Here is a 23,432-nt window from a genome sequence, read left to right as displayed (position 1 = left end):
GGTTTAGGACAATGTCAAAAACTTTTTCTTCATTGTAAATTAAACATGACATAAAATAATAATGAAAAGGTTGCCAAGCTAAGCTATGCTAACAAAGCTATGCATTTGAAGCACATTGTAGTTCACTTGGATGATGAAGATGGTGCTGGCATAATGGATGTGAAGTCATTTACTCTGAGCAGTAGAAGCTCAACAAAAGCAAACTTATAACCACTGGCAAACAAACAAATAAGGAGCCTCAGTGGGGTATTTTAGATTCTGCTTAGGAAATCGCCTCGTCTTAATCTGCATTGGCATTTGTACTCGTTGTGAGTATGTAGGCCACAAGAAGTAATTAGGGACTTTTTTTGTTGTTGTTGGCTCACAGGACATGCTATCCGGCGATAAAAGATTCCATTCACTATGCCAAGCTAAGCAAGTGGTGGCACTGCCAGACTGACACAGTGTTCCTTTAATATGTTAGGAAGTCAGTTGTGCTGCCGGACTAACACAGTGTTCCTTTAATATGTTAGGAAGTCAGTTGTGCTGGTGGATGCCACCACTTCTTAATTCTGAGAGGTGTAGACATTGGTTTTCCTTTAGATTGGTTTTGATAAGTTAAATAATGGTGGACATAGTATTTTAAAACAGCTGTTGAGGTCGGCTATTGAAAGAACTTTAAGAGAAGTAGGCCTAAGGATTTTATTTTTCTACCAAACAAGTCATACATTTATCAACAGCTTATTGATTTTTGCATCAGTTGGTCAATCTGTTTTCTTTCCATCTTCGTGTTGGAGAAAAATAGGCAGATGAAAATTCACATTCTTTCTCCTTTCCATACCCCCTAAAGAAGTCAATGAAGTATTTCTTTTGAGAATTAGCAGGTCACAGCCAGACTAGCAATCTTGAGTTCAGATCCACCCAAATGGAAATTAAGATTTTTGGTGTAATTTTGTTTTGTGTAACCCCCCCCATAAATAAACAAGTAAATAAATACACAAATGAACATTATAGTGCATTATTATATGTATAGGCATGCAGTAGTCATGCAGACGACCCTTTCCTGAGATAGAGACACATGAGCACTGGTGGTCACAGAGTGACATCTTGTGGTGTTTTACTTGCCCGTGGCATGTGCAAAGGTGCAATGCACAAATGTGCAAGTTCATGCAGCTTGCCAAGATATGTGTTTGACTTGAAAGAGGAAAAGAATGTGCATTAGTATGGTGAGGACAGCTGGTTATGGTGAAGATGGCCTATGCATGGTTAGACACGTCTTTATCGCCTTCAGTGTGCAGGCTCACCAAGGTGGGTGGGAGTGGGTTGACTATAACAGAAAGAGAACAAACAGACCATTAAGCTATCACAGGGGGTGTTGACATTGTGTTGTGCACTAGAAACCTGTGAGATATGTTTTCATTGTTTTGTGCACAAGAAACCCGTGAGATATGTTTTCATTGTTTTGTGCACAAGAAACCTGTGAGATATGTTTTCATTGTGGTCATTCTCTCACCCACAGTCTCATTTGCTGTGGTCACCCACACAGGCTACTGACACATTCTGTTGTATAATTCTGTTATGTTTCAAACACGGACTACATTATGTTTTTTTTTTTTACCTGATTTCTCTGCAGGGTCTCACGCTTAACTGACATTTATAGTAGGCCTACTCTGTCGCTCGTGCAACATGTAAAAAAATTGTCAGAAGAAGCATCTCTGTTGTTTAACATGTTTATTTTCATCCATGGAGTGCAATTTTGACCAAGTAACCAATGCGCAATATCATACAGAATATTGACTTTAAAGTAATTATTTGAAGTGAGAGTAAGTGAGAGTAAATTGTAAAGCTTGCACTCTTGCAGAGCATCCTGTGGTCCGGTGCCTTTGTATTTCTCTTTTTATCGCCTTAATTCACCAAATCATTCACGTGTCATGAGTGTGAACTGTGCTGTAAATGTGAGCGTGCCAGTCTCTGTTTTTCTCTCTGCGTCGTCTCCCAGGTCTTGGTGGCGGCTGCTGAAAGCTCAGGGCAGAGTATGTCACACTGGTTGACACATCACTCTAGAGAGAGGGAGTGAACAGAAACACTCAGAAAGGCAAATTAGAAACGTCTATCTTAGCTCTGTCCCACACACCACTGTTCTGAAACACTCACACACTTACTTGATGAGCAGATGAAGACACTGTATTGTGAGAATGATCTGATGAAACACACAAACACAATCAGTATTCTTCCAAAGCATTGCTTTCTGACTCATCAAACACACTATTCAAATGAACATAACACATGATAGATAGATAGATAGATAGATAGATAGATAGATACTTTATTGATCCTCCAGGGGAAATTCAAGAATAGATAGATAGATAGATATTTTATTGATCCACATTGATCCCACATTTTAGGACGCTGTACACTTCTGAACCACTGTTTGAAGGTTGTCCTGTGGATGTGGGAAGTTGGGTGAGCTGTAATCTCGCTCCTGAGCCAGCACCATCCTGTCAGAGTGAACACGGAGGATTCAGGATAATTGTGTACACATATAAACACCACATTAAAATTGTGTACACATATAAACACCACATTAAAATTGTGTACACATATAAATAATAATAATAATAATAATAATAATATTTTTTTTTATTTGTTACATAGCGCCTTTCAAAGCACCCAAGGTTGCTTTACAGAGTAAACACAGTAAATAATAATAATCAGCACACACTAGACAAACATATAAGGCAAAAAATGCCGGACAGAGCGGCATTTAAACATTAAACACATTAAAATTGTGTACACACATAAATCTTACCTGAGAAGGTGAGCTGGTGGTGACTGAAACTCCTGCACAGTAGAGCAGTAAGAAAATAAATAAACTCAGTTAGCCATCACAATGATTCTGCCAGAGAGTACATACCTTTGACTTTATCATGTATAATGTTTATATCAAATGTCTGAAAGCTTAATGTGTATTTCACCTACATTGTCAGTTAAAATAGAAACATTTCCTGCATATTTCAATACATTGTAATGATAAGATTATGAAAGAGCTCTTGACATTGCGTGTTTCCCTTATGTGCAGCAAACCTCTGTGTGAGTGCAGGAACCAGTGAGAGGTGAGTAGGACCAGAGAAAACACACACAGCAGGACAAGAGACACGACCGCATACAGCACAGCAGAACACCACTCTGGAACACACACAGCAGAACACCACTCTGGAACACACACAGCAGAACACCACTCTGGAACTGGAGAAGGAACATCACACACAGCAGAACACCCCTCTGGAACAGTGAACACACACAACAGAACACCACTCTGGAAAACACACAGCAGAACACCACTCTGGAACTGCGGAAGGAACATCACACACAGCAGAACACCACTCTGGAACTGGAGAAGGAACATCACACAGACCACTCAGGAGACCTCACAGACATCACAGACCTCACACAACATCACACAGAACACAGAACACCACTCAGGAACATCAGTGGACCTTATGACATCGGGGGGGCATTAGTTCATCTCAGTTACGTCTAGAAAGACCTCAGGTAGTAAAGAGATGTTACCTGTATTATTGTCCAGAGAAGACATGGCACTCAATGTGAAGTTGTCATGATGCACCTCACACCACCATTCCTCTCCAGGCCCCTTGGCATTCTGGGTAATGTGGAGGTTCTTGCCAGTGGTCACATTTATTTGTAGCCGGCTTCCAGCAGTGAAACTATTTTAGAATGAACAGACAGGAAACACATTATCTCTTTTCTTCAAAAGCCTCAATGGCTTCATCAATAAATTATGGAAAAACGTATTATTTTATTAACAAATCTATATAATAAACTACTGCATAAACTACTGCATTTCTGATATCAAAACCACAATTCTTATTTACAGATGTCTGGTGATAAACATATTTAATCAATAAATAGAAGTCTTCAAATAGAAGTCTTTGATCCTGTTGTGCAGCTAGAATTTGATCCAGTTGTGCATAGCCTCACATTTTGATAATTGTGATGCTATAACACAGAAATTTTTAGTAGGCAAGAAAATAGAAAATAACTATAATCAATAATTATTCAGTCTAATTTCTCTTTCTTCTTCTAGGCCTACTAATAACAACAACAGGCATAATAATAATAATAATAATAATAATAATAATAATAATAGAATAATTATATTTGTTATTTTGGCTGTATAATTCTGTGAATGATGTAGCGTTCATAGGGCAATTCCATGCAAAGGTCATCCTTACCATGGAAAAAAAGTCGTGCATACACAAATAGAACTGTTGTTAAAATCTTCATTTAGGTCTATATTTTATTGTCTGTAACTGATCTGATTGAATTTGATGGAGAATGACACTCTTTTCACATCATAAATATGGTGTGCAACCATACCAGAAACAACATTTTTCACATGGTAATATTATACATATTTAAAAAGTGGATAAATAGACCCAAGGTTCAAACAAATTGTGTAATTTGACAAATTCCACATTGACAAGGGAATGGTAGAGCAATGTCTATGCTCAGCTTGCCTTTAAGAGCGCAACTCCTTACATTTGTAAGGCTTTTGTTTTTAAGTCAGCAAGTTCCATGGCCATGTCACATCCATAACGTTTTATAGGAAAAGTTTATGCTACACATACAGTGTTGATGTGACAATGCCCATAGTGTCTGTGCAAAGCTGATTTATATCAATGTAAAGTGTGATAACCAAATTGTGCCCCTTTCTTACTTTTAAAACCTTTAATGGTGCGTTATGGATGTGACGTTATGGATGTTACATTATGTAAATTTACAAGACTGGAGACTTTATTATACCTCAAAGCCGATAAAACGTCTGTTCTGGCATGTCAGTTTCAATGCATTTCACCTTAGTGTTTACAATTGACATTTCAAAGATTATTAGGTTGATGAAAACCACAGGGAGGCCTCGCCTAAGCATTAGCAAAACAAACATAATATTAAAATACCTCCAGAGATTAGCCTAGCCATAGCCTATTTTCAAGTGGCCTAATAAAAATCTGAGCCATTATCTTCCCGTAACTGTCATGCTGTTGTTGTACAGTAACTGGATTATCGTGTTAGCTGGTGAAGATGGCTGACTTTGCAGCTGGAGTTAACATAGCATCCTCCTTCTGTTGCAGATCTGTTCAGCCTGCCGTTCATGTCTGCTTAACACAGTTTCATTTTAAATGACGCGATATGCCAGCATTTGGAGTGTCAGGTCCTCTGTAACTAATACCCACAGAGTAACATGAGTAACGGCAGCAATAAACTAGATGTACCACATAGCGGTACAAAATATGACCGCCTCTCAGTCCTGCATATTCTCTTCGCAAAAATAAATCACGCTTGTCAATTTGTCTCCATCTCCTACTCCTGCAACTCATGTGCATGTAAATGAGTGTGTGTATATGTTAGTTTGCTTTTGTTTATAAGAGTGTGTCTGTGTGTGTCTGTGTGTGTGTGCATGTGCGCATGTTCGTTTGCGTGCCTGTGTTTGTGTGTTTATGTGTGTGTGTGTGTGTGTGTGTGCATGTGTTTGCATGCGCACATGCGTATGCGTGCCTGTGTGTGTGTGTTTATGTGTCTGCATTCATATGTGTGTGTGTGTGTGTGCTTGCCTGTCTGTATGTGTTTATGTGTGTGTGTGCTTGCCTGTCTGTATGTGTGCGACTGTGCGTGCGTGTGTGTGTGTGTGTGCGTGTGTGTGCATGTGCATGTGTGCACGTGCGCGTGCATGTACTTTATGTGTGCAAATCACAAATGAGTGGGTATGGGTTAGGTTAATGCGGGCTCTTGAGACTAACATACCATAAATATTTTGTCATCTTGGGTGCAACGGTTCAGGTAGGGCTAGTTATTTATGGGAGTGGCCACCAAGTATCATGTTCCCTGGTGTTTCAGTAACCCGGGAATCACTAACCAAAATTGATGACGGTAAAAGAAAAAAATTAATTCCTTTTATATTTTAAATGACTTGTTGTCCTGATTCTTCCTGTGGATCTTAGTGGGCACTGAGGAAGCAATACTTTCATTGCTAGTTTTTCATGATTACTATTTCAATTGTTTCATATCAAAATTCACTACTTAATTATGTGTTTTATGTAGTTTGTCGAGGACTGGTTCAGACACGTCCCATCCATAACGTGAAACCGTCACATCCATAACGCCAGTTTTTCCTACATAATGCATTACGAAAATGACGCATAGTTTCAAAAACACACTTTTTGTGTTCATTCAAGTCTCCTTCATGCTACATATATCATAGTTTCGGCAGTTTCCTTAAAAATTCACAGAGTTTGTAGAAAACCTGTAATCTCTCACAAAAGTGTGTCCATTTCATGTCACATCCATAACGCTGATAAAATGGCTTGTATTCTTAGGATGAAATTGATTTTATGCAATTTGAGGATTTCTCAGTATTCAGAGGACAGAGGTTACATTAAAATGTATGCAAATTAATTCACTGATAGCTATATATAGCTATTTTGTTACCCTTTGCTTGTGTCAGATACCCAGGTCTGACCAGATGCCACTCGTCCGTGGGATGAATGCCACATGATGATGATATTCGGAGAGAGCAAACCAGTCACAAGGCATAGCAGAGATCCATGTTGAAGCTCATATAAATTTGGTTTCATTGTAGATCTTTTGAATTCTCTCAACAAAGTCACTTCACTCCTGTTGCTCCAGCTCTCATCTGAAACACCATTATCAGGTAAAAACCAATAAGGCTTCGATGTGACTGAAAGACATTTTGCCTAGTTATATATCCCTGCCTTTAATCCATCGGTTTATTGACTTTCTTACCTTTAATTTGAAGATATGTAGCCTTTCCTCTAAATGTGAGAACCGATGCCGTGTTCTTGTCACAGTAATATCGCCCCTCATCATCTCTCGTCACCCGTTGAATAGTCAACTCAATTTGGGAATTGTTGACAATTTTCTGAGAGATTCGACAAGATTGTCCACAGCCGGTGTTTATAATTGTCACACTGCCATTCACAGCGACTTTCATCCAGCGAATGAAATTAGCCTCACACGGTATGAATGTCGGGCAAGGACAGGTAATTGAAACATCTTCACCAACCTTTGCAAGTATTAACCTCCTCTCACACGCAGAGTAATCTGCAAAAATAAATTAAACAATTGGTTGAAGTTTTTTAGCCTGTATAGGCCTATGTTCGTTAGACAATCAAATTTAACCTCAACCAATAGACTAACACTGCTGCATCCAGAAAGATATAGGCTTAAATATGATAACAACGCAAAATGACTTACCAAGGATAAAGACAAGGATGAAAATGGCTATGCCTAATATGGCCATATTGTTTTGACTAAATCTGTGTCTGTCTGCTGCGCAAATTAGGGTCGATTTGTCCACGTAACATAAAAGCTGCGTAATAGCCCTTGTGGTCTGCAGACACCTTTGACACCGATGGTAGAAAACAATACCTGTTGGATGAAACCACATTTAGAAAACAATAGCACTGTTGGATGAAACCACATTTAGAAAACAATAGCACTGTTGGATGACATTTGGAAGCCTGTCATGAATTGGTCTGTTCAAGCAATGTGGTTTCCATGTCCATTTTCTTCAAGACCGTGCTAGATTATAAACACAGTTTTCACCCTGATGGAGACTGAGAACCTTAGATCTTAGTGTCTGATAGTGACACAACAAAAGTTAGCCTAACAGGCGTATTCACTTATTTTTGCAATTAGGCTTATATCTCTTGTAAATGAACGATATTGTTCGTAGGCTGTCTACTTTATTTTACGACTTCTGTATTTTATGACCTAGAGTATGTCAAATGCCCTTATTTTTAGGCTATGTTATCGAACATCAACTTGATTTAGACCAGTCAGAAACAATTGGTGTATTTACAATATTTCACCTGATTTGACTGGAAATTCAAATGTGCCAAAAGTAAGTGAAGTAGTTGATCTGTGTGGGACGGTGCGTCTGCAATGTCGCGCCAAAATATATGTGCAAGTTCCCACAGTCACCCATGAAGAAGACAGTGGGTGGTGGTGGGTGATGAGGCTGTGGTGTTCTGAAAACAAGTAGGCCATCAAAGGTTTGTACAAAAGGTGTTGCTGTTATTTTGTTTACAGGAAACCCAGAGAATTGTTCCGTTAGGCTACTGTCACAGCCACATTTAATTGTGTTAAATAACACCTTTACAGGCCTGATACATTTTATTTTAACAGAAATGAAAGCAATTCCAATGTAAAAAAACACCAATAATACATTATTTTTCCAACAATATCTTCAATTTATCTAACCTTATGATTTACATCACATGTAACATTCTGCATCTCTTGATCCCGTGAGGGAAATTTCATTCTAGCCTACATCTTTACAAAATATCCCCGCCCCAAGCTTTTGCACTTTAGTAACAGTAGGTTATGTGTCTTTTTTTGCTGGCAAAGGAAGGAGAGGGGTATTTCAACTGATAGTTATACAATGTAAGGAATGAAAGACGTTGCGTTCCACACATCGCAGGTTTCAAATGTTCTGCTTTGCATCATGCAGCTCTGAGTCGGCGGAGTCTCCGTGTCCAGAGGATGGCTGCCGCCATTGTGAGCAGAAACAGGAGAAGACACGGAGGACTGAGGAAAACCAGCCAGTCACACGCAGTTGCCCCTGTTGGAATAAAACAGTAGGCCAAAGCATGTTTTTTAGCGTGTCACCTACCCTCTTTCCCAACAAGGCATAGACTACACACACAAACTTTTTGTTTTGTTTTAATTCAGACAGGGTATTTAGATAGCCCACACCAGAGATTAGCACAAAATCTAAACGGCATCAACAACATCCAACCATAAAAAGATTAAAGATTAAAGAATAATGGGGTAAGTAGCCTATCAATAGTCCAAGCATGACTAAAACCCCTACCATTACGCGTGTCTACTTCATTGGAGCTGAAGAGAACGCGTGTCCCGTTCTTTTGGTGACACAGACATGTCACAGCAAGTGTAGAGTTGAGTCTGATGATGGACCATCGCGTGAAGACTCCATCAGCGCCAATCCGTTTTGCTGTCATACCGTCCAGCGTGCTCACTGATCCGTTTGCCTTGATTTGCCAATACGGATCGCTCCAGTTCGCACCTGCCCCGGTCACCTCACAGAAAAACAAGGGAGAGCCAAGGTCATCAGCCCCGCGGTACAAACGCATGGCCGGGCCAGAAGGGTCTGGCAACAGAAAAAGAAAGAATCAGAAGCTGATAACATTGTCAAAATAATATTTAGCCTACGCATTTGCGTTATTTCTTCAGGAAAATAACCAAATGCCGCACGCGTTAAGTTTAGGCTAATTCAAACAGTGCACACATTGCATTATATAATAACAATGCATTAGGCCTAGTTTATGTTTTTGTACAACTTTCAACAGAAAAAAAGCATTTCGCGTGATTTTAATCATTGGCAGCCTAGGTATCAGACCTCTAGATAGCTAGAATAGCCTAGGTCTCTGCTGGTCAAGGTCAACCAAAACGAATGCTTGAATACACACATTCGTAGACTATATTATGCGCATTTGTAAAAAAAAAAAAACTGACCTACCTGTTACAACCAAATACTGCGCGGAGCCGCTAACGTGCGTCCTCTTCCTATTGATATGCAGGGTGGCGAAGTAACGTCCTGCGTCTGACATTGTGGAGTTCCAGAGAGTCAGTGAAGTTTTACCCGAAGCGTCTGGAAGTGTTCCTCGGCCACGCTCAAAACTCAGTGAAGACTGGGTGAAAAGACAGAGCATATCAATGTCTCCCACAGGGCTCTCGTGGTACCAGATAATAACCGGATTGTGTGCTGAGGTCTGTAGCTGGCTGTAGATGGAAACAGTGGACCCGGTAACAGCAAACACAAAATCACTCGGATCAGCCACAACATGTCTGATATCTGGAAAAAAAGAAAGCAAATGATTACTATCTATCAATCAAAATATTTGTAGGAGACGGCACGAAAACAGTGACGTGCCGCTGAAAGAGTATAGGCCTACTACTGTGCGATTCTCATGATCAAACTCCAGATCGGGTGTATAGGCTACTCACTGATGGTGAAAATTAACGTGGAAAAACAGAGAATTGAATTCATGGCGAGCGGTATCTTACTCTTGGTCGTTCTCTCTGTCTGGTGTAGGCTATGAACCCAAGATTATGACACCCGGCTTGAGACATCCTCTCGTTTTCAGCGCTTGAAAGCTTCGTACCCACCCGTCTGATGGTGTGATTAGATTATTACATCCACTTTGTCTTGAAGAAAGTAGCCTACTGTCAGACTGTCGTATGATAAAATGTTTGTACAATATTCACACACACGCGCGCGATATACAGTTTTCATAGCACATTGATATCGGGGACTTATCATAATAAATTTTGAAAGTATGTCCATAGAACATTTTAGCTATGACCAAACGCCAAAGAGCTCAGGGCTTTGGACAACTATTCAGTGTTTCCCACATTGACTTATTTGTGGTGGCTCATCACATCAACATTGACCACCACACAATGATTTTCCAGGTTGTACTAGCCTAAATTGTGCTTAAATCTGGTTAGCATCATAACCACGCTGTGCTAATTTGTTAAAAAGTTAATTCTGCAAACCAACCACCACAAATGGAATTCAATTTTCTCTGAAACACTATTGGTTAGGATTCTCATTGGACCCCTCCTTTTCCATAATGTATTAGGCTACATTTGTTTTTTATGCATTGAACAGATCACTGCACTTTTAAAAAGCAATCTTTAACAAAACTATCCATAAATATTAAGGGTTGAGCAAAGACTAAGATATGATGAAATTAACCTCACACAATGTATGTTTTATATTTAAAAAGATTAAATGTAAATGTTCAGTTGTCTTTTAGCATGTTTGCTTAGACTCCTACAAAATGCCATGGTTTAGCTTTAGTTTGATATTGTGATTCGTTTTTATTATTAATCCAAAATTAAATTAAATGCAGTGCTCTATATGACAAAGAATGCATAAATAAATACATAAATAAATACCCGATAACACTAAAGAGTTACAATTATATTATCATGGTAGGCCTAGGTCAGGTCAGTCGTACAGTTAGTTATTTTCAGTTATTTTCAGAGTTGAAAGGCCTTACCTTTACAAGAGTGAAAAGGGTGACAGTGTGGCTGAGAACTTGATACTCTTGTGGTTAGTAGATAGATAGATAGATAGATAGATACTTTATTGATCCCCAAGGGGAAATAGGTCTCAGTAGCATATACAGACATCACACACAACATTCACTAACAGCAGAAAAAATAATTAAAAGTATATAATATAAAAAACATAACTAAGCAATAAGGACAGTAGAAGATAAAGAATATACTAAAATACAAATTATATAACACTAAATCTAAATCAAGTCTAAAACAGTTACTTTGACAGAATGAACAAGAATAGGGACAGCATGCCCCCTAGTGGTAAGTCTGTGCAGGTAGCCTATAAGCTTTCATTTGGGATGAACTTTCATGCAGTATATAAACACAATGCAAGTGTCAGAAATAACTTCATAACTTACACAAATAAACATGTTGTGTTTTTTTTATCAAAGGGCAGGATTGTTCCAAAATAAATCTGCGAAAAGCCATGTACTGTAAGGTTGGTCTCATAAGGAATGAAAATAATTCTTCAAAATGTACCATGGCTACATGCATTAAACACAAGAGACTGATGAGGTGGAATAGCCTACATTTATGTTTTTGAAGTGCTAACCAAGAAAATCCTTTTCAGCCCAGGTGATAAGCAGGGGTGAAAGTATAGTTTTAAATTCTTGTCGTATAGCCTATACGAAAATGGAACACGATAGTTCACTAGCGTTTCCGTAGGTCGGCAGAGACTACCTGCCCAGTGCAACGAAAAGGTATGCTGAAACCAAAAGGGCTATGGCAAATGGTAGGAACAACGCCTGCAAACACCAAAAAATGCAGTGGGAGAAATGCAAAAAAAATGATTTAGGGACTGTTCGTTATTTATTTAAGAGGTCACCGGAGGAGTTTTGGGAGCGTTAGTCAAAAAAGACGTCACCCTCCCTCGCCAGCAAGAATTTTTTTTCTATGACCCTCCAAAGTGATTGAGAAAAAACACATGACCCTCCCCAACAATTTATTGGTGCCTTTTGTACTGGGTCAATTTGGGAGCTACCACTCCTTCCTTGAAATGCCTTGAAAACTACTCTACTTTCATACCAATACCCAAGAAACCCCGCCCCTCCGAACTCAACCACTACCGGCCAGTTGCACTCACCTCAATAATCATGAGATGCCTGGAAAAACTGATCCTCAGAACCCTCCTCCTAGCTGTCAGCCCACAGCTGGACAGCCACCAGTTTGCCTACAAGGCCAGGAGAGGGACGGAGGATGCTGTGGCATGTCTCCTCCACTCCCTCCTCCAACATCTTGAAACACCTACAAACTTCGCCAGATTACTCTTCATTGACTTCAGTTCTGCCTTCAACACCATCCAACGCCACCTGATGATCAACAAACTCCACCACCTGCACGTCCCCCCGACCCTCATCCACTGGATCCACAACTTCCTCAGTGACCACAAGCCGTCAAGATTAATACAGTCACATCACCACTCACCACAATTAACACCGGCGCCCCGCAGGGGTGTGTCCTAAGCCCCTTCCTCTTCACCCTCTACACCAATGACTGCGTCAGTCCCACACCCATCATCACACACTTCAAATACTCTGATGACACTGCTGTACTTGCACTTCTCAATGACAATAACTCCATATCTGCATACCAAGACTCCATTTCTCACCTCACACAATGTTGCACTGACAACTACCTTCAGCTCAACATCAGTAAAACCAAGGAACTTGTAATCACCAACACCAGAACACCATCTGACACAATCCACAACCCCAACTGCATCAACAACGACACCGTAGAAATAGTGGACTGTTTCAAATACCCTCACTCACCCTGGACAATAAACTCAGCTTTGAGCAACACACCACTGACATACAAAAGCAGTCAACAGAGACTCTATGCCATCTGTAAGCTCAGATCACTTTCTGTTGTCCCCTGTCACTTGCTCCTCCTGTACAAAAGCATAGTCCAGCCCATCCTCCTCTACTGCCTTCCCTGCTTTTTCAACATGCTAACTGCTGCCAACAGAAACAGACTCACACGCATCACCCATAAAGCAGCCAAAGCAATAGGCCTCCCCACCCCTAATTTATCAGACCCCAACAGCACACTCACCAAGAACAGAGCACGGACCATCGCTCATGACCCCACCCACCCCCTCAATCCCTTCTTCATTCAGCTTCCATCAAAACGCAGATACAGGGCTATGGGGTGGAAGCGAGTACGCTTCGGGAAAAGCTTTGTGCCCTCTGCAATAGCAGCACTTAACAACAGATCACAGCGGTGATGGATCACTGTGCCGCCCTCATTCCTCTGTAATGTCAACTGGTGATGGTTTTCCTGTTTGTATCTGTGTAATGTGATGTATATGTGCTGTTTGTGTGCTGTTGTGATATATGTGGGTGGGGTATGTGGTGGCAGGGTGGTGGGTGGTGGGTGAAGAACCGTGACTGTGTGTATCTATGTATTTCATGTCTGTGAGGCTTGTATGGTATGTGAAAACAAATTTCCTATGTAAGGACAAATAAACTAACTAACTAACTAACTAACTAACTAACTAACTTGAAAAGGCTGTCGTTTGCACAATTGCACAAATAATCACCAGGACCGAAACATACCTGTCAACTTTTTCCAGGTTTATATCACGTATTTGAACTTTTTTCCCCGCTGTCTTAGGAGGAGGGCCGTCGCAAGGGGGTGCGAGGCCCTTTCACTTACGTGCGTGAAATCACACGATAGCTTAGGCTACTTTACACGTAGCCTATACCTGTCGGTGCATTTTAATAATAGGCTAATAGGCCACACCAGCTTGTCTTTAAGAGGGGGAATTAGGCTACCTATTAGCTGAGTCACATAGGCTATTTGGCCATAAGCCGTTTATCATAGGCTACATCACGAAACCAAACTAATGTAACAAAGCACTTTAACAGGGTGAATTAGTTGGGCATGAATCATTGTGCTGAACGCTATTTGTCAATGAGCAGAAACACACTCGACATTCAAACCATTGATAAGATGTGCACTAGGCTATGCAACTGGTCTGTAGGCTAACATTGGACAAATAATGAATAATGACATTGACTCGCCATATCCTGACTCAGAATAAAAAAATATTTGCTTGCATTTTGCCGCAGACTGTTTGAAGACCCTTCCATGTATGCTCCATATAGAGGGCTAGACGCTGTCGTCCTGTTTAACTGATTACATACACAAATGTATCTGTGAGAACTGTATATGGCTAGTGACAACTGTATGCATGCACGTAGAGTCATTATAATGATGTGTTTTGGTTGTGCTAGGTAGCCATGTGTCTGCCCTGATGTTGCTAACTACTCTGCATAGGGGGATGTAAGCAGTTAGTGTATGGGGCTTAGGATCAAACAATTAAACGGGGATGCTGGTTAGAACCGGAGACTTGGTGTCTGATATTGCCAACTACTATGCATATCAGGATGTAAGTAGTTAGTGTATTGGACAAAGGATCAAACAATTAAAAACGTATTGGCAGGGGGTGGCGACTGTCTGGATCTGCATTTGTAATAAGGCCTATGGCATACAGTAGGCGGGGTGATGAGGGTCATGGTCGATGTTCCGTTGACCAATTGAAGGCCAGGGGGCCAAACCTACAAACTAATGTAATGACATATTACCGGCCTACATTTTGAATGGTCAGCCCCTAAGGTTTAAAAAAAAAATCCTGTTAGAACATTCTGCCAGGTATTCATCAGTCTTCATCATTGACTTGTCTGTAGTCAGAAGATAGCTGTGCAGCATGGACCTCAGTACATGTGAGTATGTATTTGCATTAAGATCTATTTACCCTTACTGTCAATGGTTGTCTATAACACACATGAAATACTTTAATTGCCATTAACGCATTTTTGTTTTTTTTTGTTTTTGTTTTTAACAGTTTGTCAATCCTTGGTGGTTCATTGAATACAACTGGTGATCCTATAGCATCTAATGTTAGACCCGGATATCTAAGCCTACTTTGTAAGTCCCCCCAAGCTAAATATTACCTTGTGTGGAGATTTGTATTTGTTTATTCCTGTTTCCTATTCTTTTTATTAGTAGGCTATTTGTTAATAGTGTATTCTGATTGTTTCTACATTTTCAGTGCATGGTGATATACTTGACAAGGCAGAGGGTGATTGTGCTTCTGAAGGTATGGTTTCCCTGGAGTTTACTGCTTGATATCGTGTCTTAATCTAAAAGTGTTTCTTTTTATATTTACACATTCAATATCCATTCTATTTCATAGCCACGAGACCGGTTCTATCTGATGATAATCAGGTCATCAGAGACTCCGACACTTCAGACACCCCGATCGGTATATCCAATTCGTGTTCGCCAGGCAGAATGGACTCTGTTGTTGATGGACAACTGTAGACTTGTTTACAGCACCGCAGACTTGTTTACAGCACTGCAGACTTGTTTACAGCATTGCAGATTTGTTTACAGCGTTGCAGCACTGTAGACTTGTTTACAGCACCGCAGACTTGTTTACAGCACTGCAGACTTGTTTACAGCATTGCAGACTTGTTTACAGCACTGCAGACTTGTGTACAGCACTGTAGCATTGCAGACTTGTTTACAGCACTGCAGACTTTTGTACAACACTGCAGCATTGCAGACTTGTTTACAGCATTGCAGACTTGTTTACAGCACTGCAGCATTGCAGACTTGTTTACAGCACTGCAGACTTGTTTACAGCATTGCAGACTTGTTTACAGCACTGCAGACTTGTTTACAGCATTGCAGCATTCAGACTTGTTTACAGCATTGCAGACTTGTTTACAGCACTGCAGCATTGCAGACTTGTTTACAGCACTACAGCATTGCAGACTTGTTTACAGCATTGCAGACTTGTTTACAGCACTGCAGACTTGTTTACAGCATTGCAGCATTGCAGACTTGTTTACAGCATTGCAGACTTGTTTACAGCACTGCAGCATTGCAGACTTGTTTACAGCACTGCAGACTTGTTTACAGCATTGCAGCATTGCAGAATTTTTTACAGCACTGCAGACTTGTTTACAGCACTGCAGCATTGCTGACTTGTTTACAGCACTGCAGACTTGTTTACAGCACTTCAGCATTGCAGACTTGTTTACAGCACTGCTGACTTGTTTACAGCATTGCAGACTTCTTTACAGCACTACAGACTTGTTTACAGCATTGCTTACAGCATTGCAGACTTGTTTACAGCATTGCAGACTTGTTTACAGCACTGCAGCATTGCAGACTTGTTTACAGCATTGCAGACTTGTTTACAGCACTGCAGACTTGTTTACAACATTGCAGACTTGTTTACAGCATTGCAGCACTGCAGACCTGTTTCCAGCACGGCAGACTTTGTTTACAGCACTGCAGACTTGTTTACAGCATTGCAGATTTGTTTACAGCACTGCAGACTTGTTTACAGCTTTGCAGACTTGTTTACAGCATTGCAGCACTGCAGACTTGTTTACAGCACTGCAGACTTGTTTACAGCATTGCAAACTTGTTTACAGCATTGCAGCACTGTAGACTTGTTTACAGCACCGCAGACTTGTTTACAGCACTGCAGACTTGTTTACAGCATTGCAGACTTGTTTACAGCACTGCAGACTTGTTTACAGCATTGCAGACTTGTTTACAGCACTACAGCATTGCAGACTTGTTTACAGCATTGTAGACTTGTTTACAGCACTGCAGACTTGTTTACAGCATTGCAGACTTGTTTACAGCACTACAGCATTGCAGACTTGTTTACAGCACTGCAGACTTGTTTACAGCATTGCAGCACTGCAGACTTGTTTACAGCATTGCAGACTTGTTTACAGCATTGCAGCACTGCAGACTGTTTTACAGCATTGCAGACTTGTTTACAGCATTGCAGAATTGTTTACAGCACTGCAGACTTGTTTACAGCATTGCAGCACTGCAGACTGTTTTACAGCATTGCAGACTTGTTTACAGCATTGCAGACTTGTTTACAGCATTGCAGACTTGTTTACAGCATTGCAGACTTGTTTACAGCATTGCAGCACTGCAGACTTGTTTACAGCATTGCAGACTTGTTTACAGCGTTGCAGCACTGTAGACTTGTTTACAGCACCGCAGACTTGTTTACAGCACCGCAGACTTGTTTACAACATTGCAGACTTGTTTACAACATTGCAGACTTGTTTACAGCATTGCAGCACTGTAGACTTGTTTACAGCACCGCAGACTTGTTTACAGCACTGCAGACTTGTTTACAGCATTGCAGATTTGTTTACAGCGTTGCAGCACTGTAGACTTGTTTACAGCACCGCAGACTTGTTTACAGCACTGCAGACTTGTTTACAGCATCGCAGACGTGTTTACAGCACTGAAGACTTGTTTACAGCATTGCAGACTTGTTTACAGCATTGCAGACTTGTTTACAGCACTGCAGACTTGTGTACAGCACTGTAGCATTGCAGACTTGTTTACAGCACTGCAGACTTTTGTACAACACTGCAGCATTGCAGACTTGTTTACAGCATTGCAGACTTGTTTACAGCATTGCAGACTTGTTTACAGCACTGCAGCATTGCAGACTTGTTTACAGCACTGCAGACTTGTTTACAGCATTGCAGACTTGTTTACAGCACTGCAGACTTGTTTACAGCATTGCAGACTTGTTTACAGCACTGCAGCATTGCAGACTTGTTTACAGCACTACAGCATTGCAGACTTGTTTACAGCATTGCAGACTTGTTTACAGCACTGCAGACTTGTTTACAGCACTGCAGACTTGTTTACAGCACTGCAGCATTGCAGACTTGTTTACAGCACTGCAGACTTGTTTACAGCATTGCAGCATTGCAGAATTTTTTACAGCACTGCAGACTTGTTTACAGCACTGCAGCATTGCTGACTTGTTTACAGCACTGCAGACTTGTTTACAGCACTGCAGCATTGCAGACTTGTTTACACCACTGCTGACTTGTTTACAGCATTGCAGACTTGTTTACAGCACTACAGACTTGTTTACAGCATTGCTTACAGCATTGCAGACTTGTTTACAGCATTGCAGACTTGTTTACAGCACTGCAGCATTGCAGACTTGTTTACAGCATTGCAGACTTGTTTACAGCACTGCAGACTTGTTTACAGCACTGCAGACTTGTTTACAGCATTGCAGACTTGTTTACAGCACCTAACCTCAAGATGAATGTCTGTTCTGCATTAAAACAAGCGCACAAGTTTGAATTCTGGTATGGCAAGAAGTGTTGTCAAATTATCGTACGGCAAGAAGTGAGAATAACCAAACAACTAAACTCACACAGCACATTGCTTTCTGCCCAACTGGTTGGCTATTGATGCCTTTTTCATACAATCTGTAGGAAATCAGTGATAGACTGAAACAACTGCAAAGAAGCCTAATGCCATATCAACTATCAAACTTAATGCAATGACGGAAGGATTACTATTTTGATATAAAATAGCCTATTAACAAGTAAACTAACACCAATGGAGTTTTTCATACTTATATCAAAACTATAGAGACAAAGAAACCTCAAGCAGTTTTTATCATGTGAGAAATGGAGGGAGAAGAGCCACCAAGAGATTTCAGGAAAAGAAGGCCTAGTTTGAGGCCTTCTCGGCCTAGTTTGAGGCCTTCTCAAGTGAGAGATTTCAGGAAAAGAAGGCCTAGTTTGAGGTCTTCTCAAGTGAGAGATGTCAGGAAAAGAAGGCCTCGTTTGAGGCCTTCTCAAGTGAGAGATGTCAGGAAAAGAAGGCCTAGTTTGAGGCCTTCTCAAGTGAGAGATGTCAGGAAAAGAAGGCCTCGTTTGAGGCCTTCTCAAGTGAGAGATGTCAGGAAAAGAAGGCCTAGTTTGAGGCCTTCTCGGCCTAGTTTGAGGCCTTCTCAAGTGAGAGATGTCAGGAAAAGAAGGCCTAGTTTGAGGCCTTCTCAAGTGAGAGATGTCAGGAAAAGAAGGCCTAGTTTGAGGCCTTCTCAAGTGAGAGATTTCAGGAAAAGAAGGCCTAGTTTGAGGCCTTCTCAAGTGAGAGATGTCAGGAAAAGAAGGCCTAGTTTGAGGCCTTCTCAAGTGAGAGATGGTGAAGCCATAGCAGGTCCTGATAAATGCTATTCAGGTGATTTAGAGATCATGTGAACAAGGGCGTAGGTTTGGTCTCAGCTTTGGTAGGGACACATCCACAACTCCTGTTGTCACGATACCAACATTATTGTTTCAATACCAATAGCAAGTGAAGATTAAAGATTAAAATTTGATTTGTGTGATTTGTGAGATCATTCACCTCAGTGGTAATCATAGAATTTGATTGACCCTCCACACACACACACATAGAAAGTGATGGTTGTCATAGGTTTCTTTTTCATATTTTGTAATTCATATAAACTATAAATTTATATTGATAATTATTTATAGTATTTTATGATCTACATGATTACTAATAGCTAAACATATTTAGTAATTTGATTACATCATATTGATATTTAAATTATTAGACTACACTTGTCTATATCATCACATTTGGTGTGTAAATCTAATTGAGTGCCTGTCACTTTAAGAGGAACGTGAATGCTGAAAAATAGTTAGGGATATGTGGATTCAATTCAGCATGTTTGCTATGTCATTAGATAAAATAAATGTTAAAAAAACTAACAAGTCAAAGGAAATCTTTCTGGGATGAGATCATAGAAGAGATAAGTGTCTCGCAATGTTCATTTATGAGTATGGAAATGCACCAGTTTATCTTTTATTTCTTTGCATTGTGCAGGCTACATTCACAAATACATTAGCCTACATAAACAGAATATAGGAACAGGAAAATGTCTCGGATCCATTGTTTATTGTGACTGCAAGATCGGTAGCCCAATTAGCCTAACAGTCAGTGATGGTGACTTATAGCCTATGTGACTGTCCGTGCGGCACACCCTTATTCAACATGAATCCTAACTTTGGTTGAAAGATTACAGAAGCTAGCTTAGCTGTGACAATATCATGGGTAATATCCTAACAGCTAATGCTATTGTACACAGTAAAATACGCATTTGAAAGCCTGGTCACCAGTTGCCAGTTTGTATGGCTAATTATTTTGCCTAAACTGCAATGAAAAAGCTTCCTATTTTGGGGTGGCAAAGCTGATCTACAAACCACAAAAAGGGGCAAAGATGGACATGCTGAAGGGCAAAGGGAATATCACAATGTTTTACTCTGGCCTTTTTTGGGATAGGCTATGTATTGGCAGACAGCCCTAACTTACCGTTGTCATTAACACACCCGCTCGCTTGACTGCCGGTGCAAACAAGTACAATAGCCTTTTGAAACTTTCCGTGCGTGTAGGCCTATTGTAGCGTGCATGTCAGATAACCCTTCCCCCTTCCCTGTTTTTCAGCAAATCATATGATGACGTTTTTTGTACTGTTGTGCTGGCTGTCGGAATGATCAGCAGCACAAATAAGTTCGCTAAAATATTGGTGGGGACAATTCTGTCATCTTAAAATATTGATTAGGACTAGTCCTTAGCGTCCCACCCTAAATCTACGCCCATGCATGTGAAGGCTCTTTGATGTGCTATTCAGGTGATTTAGAGATCATGTGAAAGCTATCTTTGATAATGTGAAGGCTATCTTTGATAATGTGAAGGCTCTTTGATGATGATGTGAAGGCTCTTTGATGTGATTATTTGTAGTCTACACCCCTTATCTCTCTCTTTCTCTCTCTGACCCTGCAGACACCCACAGGCACATCAGGCACATCTAAAACACCCACAGGCACCCACAGGCACATCTACAACTACACCAACAGGCACATCTAAAACGTATCATGTAATCGATGTGATGTAGGCTTAGCCTAAACTGACCGACAGCAGTGAGGTAATTTTTTATTTTAAAATAGGCCTAAATTATTATTTCATAGATAATTATAAAATGCTCACGGCTAATTGTAGGCCTACAATTTTGCAACTAATTGAAAAGTGCTTCAGTACCTTTAGCGCCCCCGCTCTGCACGTGTCGGTAGGACAATGAGAGATTGACAGGAAATGACTGGAAGAGGGAGACTGGAACCTGCTTTCCCGCCGTGGGCACTTGGGCCTGTTTATGGTATGGGCACTGCTGCGCCACAGCACAACGCCCGCCGTGGGCACTTGGGCCTGTATATGGTATGGGCACTGCTGCGCCACAGCACAACGCCACCCCACCCCACCCACAGACACAGTTTATCAGAGGTTCCTCTGAAACCATCAATCAATAGATGATACGTAGTCTACTGCACGTCCGGTGATGTGAGTAATTGTAATCAAAGGTTACAACAGCTATTGTAGACTACAAGCGAATCATGTCGCACACAGGATATGTTGCAACAAAGCTTCTAAAAGAGACACTCCTCCATTCTGGCAAAAGGTTGCTAATATTTGAGCAAAACCAGCTCATTAATTGTCATCAATTTAACATTTAAATACCAAATTAAGTTTTGGAAAAAATGCATAAAGTAAATATTAATGCTATTCTATGTTTATTGTACATATAGGGAGAACCAGAGTGAAAGTAACAGATAACCAAATTATGCACAATGATGATTGCGACAGGCAAGCAAATAAATCAGTTTTCTGTCCTGAATTAAGGTTATTCCCAGTATGTGAAAAAAAACATATTTTTGCTCTGACATGAGAGCAATTCAAGTATGCCACTATGAATGACCTGAAATAATCAATGCATTTCACCCTTACACTTTGCCCTAAAAAACATTAATCACATTATTTAGAATAAAATCACAGAAACAGATGTTGGAGATCAGAGTCTTTTCCACAAACTGGGCCTTTAATAACTGAAACCTGGGCAAGATACCTTAAATAAAACTGCATGATCAGGTATGAAATTATGCTGTTGAAATAAAAAGAAAGTTAAAATTAAAAAGTTAAAAGTGTAACTGTGATGATTTGGAATAGATTCACCATGTCAGAAATGGTAGTTACATTTGTAGTGCTGACTGGACAATGACGTCCCCGACTGACGATGGGTCGACCCGGGTTCGATTCCCGCTGTTGCGAGTCCGTGTCGCTTTGGATAAAAGCGTCTGCTAAATATCAGTCAACCAAAGTGATTTCATACATACATAGGAAATATCTTCAATTCCTTGTGCTATTTTCCACAGTGGCTGATCAACGGCCAAGCCTATTTCAGTTTACACATGAAGTAAGATTCAGTTGTGGCAGTTGCAAACACGCCCCATGTGCAGCATGCGTGCCACAGCGCCCAATCAACACAGCATGCATGCCATAGAGCCCAATCAAAACAGCATGCGTGGCACAGAGCCCAATCAACACAGAAACACAGAAACAGAGCGACGACATTGCAGTGAAGAGTAAGTGGCCTGCCACAGCTTCATTCCAGAGCTGGTTTGGATGTTTGGCAGTAGTACCGCACGCACAGTCATTAGGCATTAGTCATGAATTAGGCTTGCTCAGACAGGTCCATAGATCACACTCAGCATGAGTAAATCACTAAACTGACATTTGAATGCTCAAAATAACAAGCACCTGTATTCAGTTATAATGACTTATTCATACCGAGTTATAATAACTCACCAGGATCAGGTGGAGTTGAACCTCTGGCTGTTGAAGTTGCCGACACTGAAACACAATATACAATATCAATTTGCTATGGCTCTACCATCAAATATATGTATAGGACTAGATGTAAGTTTTATCACCAAGAAGTGAATTATGATCCGTCATGTATGTAGCCTAAGGGATAACGGCCGCCGAGGTGTCCTGTTATACGGAATTAATGGACGAGGGCACTCCTCCGCCCGAGTGAGTGAACTTTTGACTCTGTTTTCTGACTTTTACACACACAAAAACACACACACACACACACACACACTTACACACACACCCCCACACACACACACACACACTTACTCACATCTACCTAAGCAGTGGGATACAACACTTCTCATTGCATCATAAAACAGAATATCATAATCATTCATAAGTATAAGTATATACCTTTTACATGTTAATACAGCATTTAAACAAACAAAATTGTACGATTTGAAGCTGCTGTATAAGAGAGAGCTTGTAGTGGTGCTACACAACATAAGGACTAAGGACAACAGTGATTTCACCAAACTGCATTACTGTAACCTTTCCTACCTGAAGGCTGTGGCGTACATCCCTTACATAACTGCGTCAGTAACTGGTTTTACTGACCAGGACTTCCTAAGAAGAGATGGAACGTTCCGAGCAAGTATTGACAGCAATGGGCATGCCCATATTCCCATGACAACAAGGTACCAAAATAAATCTCCAACAGAAGGCAAAAGCATGTCGAATGCCAT

General features: G+C 40.6%; 2 protein-coding genes and 1 long non-coding RNA gene across 4 annotated transcripts; 1 reads left to right on the top strand and 2 right to left on the bottom strand.

The window, feature by feature from the left end:
* Positions 1 to 1,735: 1,735 nt before the first annotated feature.
* LOC125306342 lies at positions 1,736 to 7,345 on the bottom strand. Of its 2 annotated transcripts, XM_048261655.1 has the most exons (9): positions 7,270 to 7,345; positions 6,799 to 7,116; positions 6,484 to 6,688; positions 3,550 to 3,704; positions 3,064 to 3,192; positions 2,789 to 2,820; positions 2,378 to 2,477; positions 2,142 to 2,179; positions 1,736 to 2,039 (listed from the first exon to the last, which is right to left on the bottom strand). In XM_048261655.1, exons 1-9 carry the CDS (start codon positions 7,313 to 7,315, stop codon positions 1,902 to 1,904), a joined length of 1,161 nt encoding a protein of 386 aa, XP_048117612.1. In that variant the 5' UTR covers positions 7,316 to 7,345; the 3' UTR covers positions 1,736 to 1,901. The 2 variants fall into 2 exon arrangements, with proteins under 2 accessions (XP_048117612.1, XP_048117613.1); XM_048261656.1 differs by lacking the exon at positions 3,064 to 3,192.
* Positions 7,346 to 8,128: 783 nt separating this feature from the next.
* Positions 8,129 to 10,483, bottom strand: LOC125305863. The gene is made up of 4 exons (XM_048260895.1): positions 10,045 to 10,483; positions 9,557 to 9,892; positions 8,891 to 9,187; positions 8,129 to 8,638 (listed from the first exon to the last, which is right to left on the bottom strand). The coding sequence occupies exons 1-4, from the start codon at positions 10,085 to 10,087 to the stop codon at positions 8,520 to 8,522; spliced, it is 795 nt and encodes a 264-aa protein (XP_048116852.1). The 5' UTR covers positions 10,088 to 10,483; the 3' UTR covers positions 8,129 to 8,519.
* A 4,335-nt stretch (positions 10,484 to 14,818) lies between these two features.
* LOC125305865 lies at positions 14,819 to 15,550 on the top strand. The gene is made up of 3 exons (XR_007195468.1): positions 14,819 to 15,102; positions 15,227 to 15,274; positions 15,371 to 15,550. It is a non-coding gene; the product is annotated as an uncharacterized LOC125305865 (long non-coding RNA).
* The last annotated feature ends 7,882 nt before the right edge of the window (positions 15,551 to 23,432 follow it).

This window comes from Alosa alosa, chromosome 13, assembly GCF_017589495.1.
Source record: "Alosa alosa isolate M-15738 ecotype Scorff River chromosome 13, AALO_Geno_1.1, whole genome shotgun sequence".
In the NCBI taxonomy this organism is placed as follows: domain Eukaryota; kingdom Metazoa; phylum Chordata; class Actinopteri; order Clupeiformes; family Clupeidae; genus Alosa; species Alosa alosa.
This window is presented reverse-complemented; position numbering and strand designations above follow the sequence as displayed.

What these genes read in the sequence shown, in the direction of transcription:
- LOC125306342 (XM_048261655.1), bottom strand. Translation starts at nt 7,315, where the DNA reads ATGGCCATATTAGGCATAGCCATTTTCATCCTTGTCTTTATCCTTG. An exon ending in CATCCTTGTCTTTATCCTTG is followed by an intron (nt 7,117 to 7,269) that starts GTAAGTCATTTT and finishes TTATTTTTGCAG; the next exon opens with ATTACTCTGCGTGTGAGAGG. An exon ending in TACATATCTTCAAATTAAAG is followed by an intron (nt 6,689 to 6,798) that starts GTAAGAAAGTCA and finishes ATGGTGTTTCAG; the next exon opens with ATGAGAGCTGGAGCAACAGG.
- LOC125305863 (XM_048260895.1), bottom strand. Translation starts at nt 10,087, where the DNA reads ATGAATTCAATTCTCTGTTTTTCCACGTTAATTTTCACCATCA. An exon ending in CACGTTAATTTTCACCATCA is followed by an intron (nt 9,893 to 10,044) that starts GTGAGTAGCCTA and finishes CTTTTTTTCCAG; the next exon opens with ATATCAGACATGTTGTGGCT. An exon ending in GCAGTATTTGGTTGTAACAG is followed by an intron (nt 9,188 to 9,556) that starts GTAGGTCAGTTT and finishes TTCTGTTGCCAG; the next exon opens with ACCCTTCTGGCCCGGCCATG.